We start from the raw sequence: 5,000 nt of genomic DNA on the forward strand, positions 1-5,000 counted from the left end.
CAAAAGCCAAAAGAACAACAGTAACAACGTAACACCACCAACAGCAACAACGTAACAGCAACTACAATAACATTAACAACAACAACACAAGAATAACAACAACAACAGCAGCGATAACACGAGATCACAAATTTCACCACCACCACCACAACAACAACAACACCTTCACAACAACGACAACAACAACAACCCCACCACCACCACCACCACAACAACAACAACACGTTCACAACAACGACAACAACAACAATCTCAACACCACCACAACAACAACAATAACACCACCTTCACAACAACGACAACAACAACCCCAAAACCACCACCACAACAACAAGAACAACACCTTCACAACAACGACAACAACAACAACAATCCCAACACCACCACCACCACCACAACAACAACACCTTCACAACAACGACAACAACAACAACAACCCCAACACCACCACCACCACCACCACCACAACAACAACACCTTCACAACAACGACAACAACAACAATCCCAACACCGACACCACCACCACAACCACAACAACAACAATACCTTCACAACCACAACAACAACAATAACACGTTCACAACAACGACAACAACAACAATCCTAACAGCACCATAACAAGAACGCCCTCACAGCAACAACAATCCCAACAACCCCAACACCACCACCACAACAACACCTTCACAACGAGAACAACAACAATCCCAACAGCACCAACACAACAACAACAACAACAACAACCACAACAAACAAGCAAGTAAACCAACCAACCATCTCTTTCCACACAAAACATTACCAACAAATCCATCTCTTTCCACACAAAACATTACCAACAAATCCATCTCTTTCCACACAAAACATTACCAACAAGGCCACCTCTTTCCATACAAAAAAGTACCAACACGTCCATCTCTTTCCACACAAAACATTACCAAGTCCACCTCTTTCCACACAAAACATTACCAACAAATCCATCTCTTTCCACACAAAACATTACCAACAAATCCCGCTCTTTCCACACAAAACATTACCAACAGGTCCAGTTCTTTCCACACAAAACATCACCAACAAGTCCATCTCTTTCCACACAAAACATTACCAACAAGTTCACCTCTTTCCACACAAAACATTACCAACAAATCCAGCTCTTTCCACACAAAACATTACGTCCATCTCTTTCCACACAAAACATTACCAACAAGTCCATCTCTTTCCACACAAAACATTACCAACAAATCAATCTCTTTCCACACAAAACATTACCAACAAGTCCACCTCTTTCCACACAAAACATTACCGACAAGTCCACCTCTTTCCACACAAAACATTACCAACAAGTTGATCCCTTTCCACACAAAACATTACCAACAAGTCCACCTCTTTCCACACAAAACATTACCAACAAGTCCATCTCTTTCCACACAAAAAACCCATTACAAACAAGTCCAGTTCTTTCCACAAAAAACATTATCAACAAGTCCAGTTCTTTCCACAGAAAACATTACCAACAAGTCCATCTCTTTCCACACAAAACATTACCAACAAGTCCAGTTCTTTCCACACAAAACATTACCAACAAGTCCAGTTCTTTCCACAAAAAAACATTATCAACAAGTCCAGCTCTTTCCACACAAAACATTACCAACAAGTCCATCTCTTTCCACACAAAAAAACATTATCAACAAGTCCAGTTCTTTCCACACAAAACATTGCCAACAAGTCGATCCCTTTCCACACAAAACATTACCAACAAGTCCATCTCTTTCCACACAAAACATTATCAACAAGTTCACCTCTTTCCACACAAAACATTACCAACAAATCCAGCTCTTTCCACACAAAACATTACCAACAAGTCCACCTCTCTCCACACAAAACATTACCAACAAGTCCAGTTCTTTCCACACAAAAAAAAATATCAACAAGTCCAGTTCTTTCCACACAAAACATTACCAACAAGTCCAGTTCTTTCCACAAAAAAACATTATCAACAAGTCCAGTTCTTTCCACACAAAACATTACCAACAAGTCCAGTTGTTTCCACACAAAACATTACCAACAAGTCCACCTCTTTCCACACAAAACATTACCAACAAGTCCATCTCTTTCCACACAAAACATTACCAACAAGTCCAGTTCTTTCCACACACAAAAAAATATCAACAAATCCAGTACTTTCCACACAAAACATTACCAACAAGTCCAGTTCTTTCCACACAAAACATTACCAACAAGTCCACCTCTTTCCACACAAAACATTACCAACAAGTCCAGTTCTTTCCACACACAAAAAAATTATCAACAAGTCCAGTACTTTCCACACAAAACATTACCAACAAGTCCATCTCTTTCCACACAAAACATTACCAACAAGTCCACCTCTTTCCACACAAAACATTACCAACAAGTCCAGTTCTTTCCACACACAAAAAAATATCAACAAATCCAGTACTTTCCACACAAAACATTACCAACAAGTCCAGTTCTTTCCACACAAAACATTACCAACAAGTCCACCTCTTTCCACACAAAACATTACCAACAAGTCCAGTTCTTTCCACACACAAAAAAATTATCAACAAGTCCAGTACTTTCCACACAAAACATTACCAACAAGTCCATCTCTTTCCACACAAAACATTACCAACAAGTCCACCTCTTTCCACACAAAACATTACCGACAAGTTCACCTCTTTCCACACAAAACATTACCAACAAGTCCATCTCTTTCCACACAAAACATTACCAACAAGTCCATCTCTTTCCACACAAAACATTATCAACAAGTCCACCTCTTTCCACACAAAACATTACCGACAAGTCCACCTCTTTCCACACAAAACATTACCAACAAGTCCAGTTCTTTCCACACAAAACATTACCAACAAGTCCAGTTCTTTCCACACAAAACATTACCAACAAGTCCACCTCTTTCCACACAAAACATTACCAACAAATCCAGTTCTTTCCACACAAAACATTACCAACAAGTCCAGCCCTGGCGGCATACTCCCACTCCTGTTCCGTGGGCAGACGTTTCCCGTGGAACTCACAGTACCTCTTGGCGTCATACCAGCTCAGGTGGACCACCGGGTGAGTCCACCTGTCCTCAAGGTCGCTGTCTGGTCCCTCAGGCTAGGTACAGATACATCATCATTATTGATAACGACAGACCCTGAACTATATCGGTAGCTATCGCATTCGTCAATGTTCGTCGGTTCCGTGCAGTCTGTTTTGTGTTTTGCTATGAAGGAAAACGAATCATTTTATTTTATTTTATTTTTTTATTTTTATATTATTTTGTTTTTTAAAGTATTTTTTTTTTAGAACTTGGTGAGGGTGTGGGATTTTTTTTTAATTACCGTCATGCTGATCAATATGTTGAAAGGTTTTATATAGTTTGCTGTACATTATTGTTGACAACAACAACAACAACAACAACAACAATAATAATAATAATAATAATAATAATAATAATAATAATAATAATAATGGTAGTAGTAGTAGTAGTAGTAGTAGTAGTAGTATTTCTCGCTATCTGCCCCCCACGGCCCTCCCCCCCCCCCTCCACACACCCATTCTATCACTTTGTGTATGTGCGTGTGCGCGCATGTGTGTGTGCGCTTGTGTGTGTGTGTGTGTGTGTGTGTGTGTGTGATTTGAAATTGTTGAACTGAAGAGTTCTGATTCAATCCACTCCCCAAAAGGAACAAAACGTGTAATTTTCCTTCCTTTTTTTTTTCTTATCTATAAATCACATCGTTGGATAGGCTGGTCAGACGTTTTGTTCGTTGAATGTCGTCCTCCGTCGATGTCGTCATCCTTGTCGTCATAATCCTTGTCGTCATCATCGCCATCGTAGTCACCTTCATCATCACATCACCAACCACCAACATCAACAGAAACAACAAGAACAAGGATGTCGCCACATTGGAAACAAACACGCACACACGCACGCGCGCGCGCACACACACACACACACACACACATTCACACACACACACACGCACACACATACACACACACACACACATACACGCGCGCGCACATGCGTTTAGAACCTATACCGGAGGCAAGGGAAAGAAAACGCCAAAGTATCTGTTTAGATTACACGAAAATGTTTTACATCACCAGTCCTAAGTTTAAAGAAAAAAAAAAAAAAAAAGAAAAAAAAAGCAAAAGTGACAAGACAAAACCAAACGAAACCAAATATACGTCTTTAATCTTAACAAGCTCCTTGATGACCTTTGTCATTCTGATTCCCTCGCATCTTTTAAACCTCGTCTCAAAACTCGCCTTTTCCCTCAGCAATAAGTTCAATTGTGGCAGGTCCACTTCCTTTGCGTTAGCTGTGTTTGACTATGTGTGTATACATATGTATGTGTACATAACTACATGCTTGTATATGAATGTGTATTGTGTGTGCGTGTGTTTATGTAAGTTTGTGCTTGCCTATGTGTGCGTATGTGTTAGGGTAGCTGTTAGATACACATGTATGTTAAACCAAATGTATGCAGTGTGTGTGTGTGTGTGTGTGTGTGTGTGTGTGTGTGTGTGTGTGTGTGTGTGTGTGTGTGTAGTCACATTTTGGTGTGGGTGTATGTAACATTGATGTAATGTTTTATGTTAACAAAAGCGTTTTTGTAAAGCACCTAGAGCAGATTTCTGGATAGTGTGCTATATAAGTATCCATTATTATTAGTAGTAGTAGCAGTAGTATTAGTAGTAGTATTATTATTAATCGCCATTTGTTTTGTCAATTCTAACTACCTCGGTATCTTTCTTTTTCCTTTCCATTTCCCCACTTAAAAAAAAAAAAAAGTCAATTGAATTAAATGTCAGAGGGGGTTACTTCTATCTGGATGCACCGGGGTAGCTCAAGTGATTCACATCCGGGTCTGAGAGCGAAGAAAACGACGAAACGGAATCGGGTTTCGCTGCAAATGGCGGGAATCAGGCGTGCAACAACACGGCACGATTAGCCTATAGCGTGAACTCC

At 40.0% G+C, this 5,000-nt stretch overlaps 1 protein-coding gene across 1 annotated transcript in view; it reads right to left on the reverse strand.

The window, feature by feature from the left end:
• LOC143287328 (inactive C-alpha-formylglycine-generating enzyme 2-like) overlaps positions 1–5,000 on the reverse strand; it is a 29,677-nt gene that overhangs the window by 7,992 nt on the left and 16,685 nt on the right. Inside the window, exon 4 of the mRNA XM_076595287.1 lies at positions 2,986–3,136. Within this exon, the coding sequence (XP_076451402.1) occupies positions 2,986–3,136 (151 nt within the window). The remainder of the gene's footprint in view (positions 1–2,985; positions 3,137–5,000) is intronic.

Source organism: Babylonia areolata, chromosome 11 (assembly GCF_041734735.1).
Source record: "Babylonia areolata isolate BAREFJ2019XMU chromosome 11, ASM4173473v1, whole genome shotgun sequence".
NCBI lineage: Eukaryota > Metazoa > Mollusca > Gastropoda > Neogastropoda > Buccinidae > Babylonia > Babylonia areolata.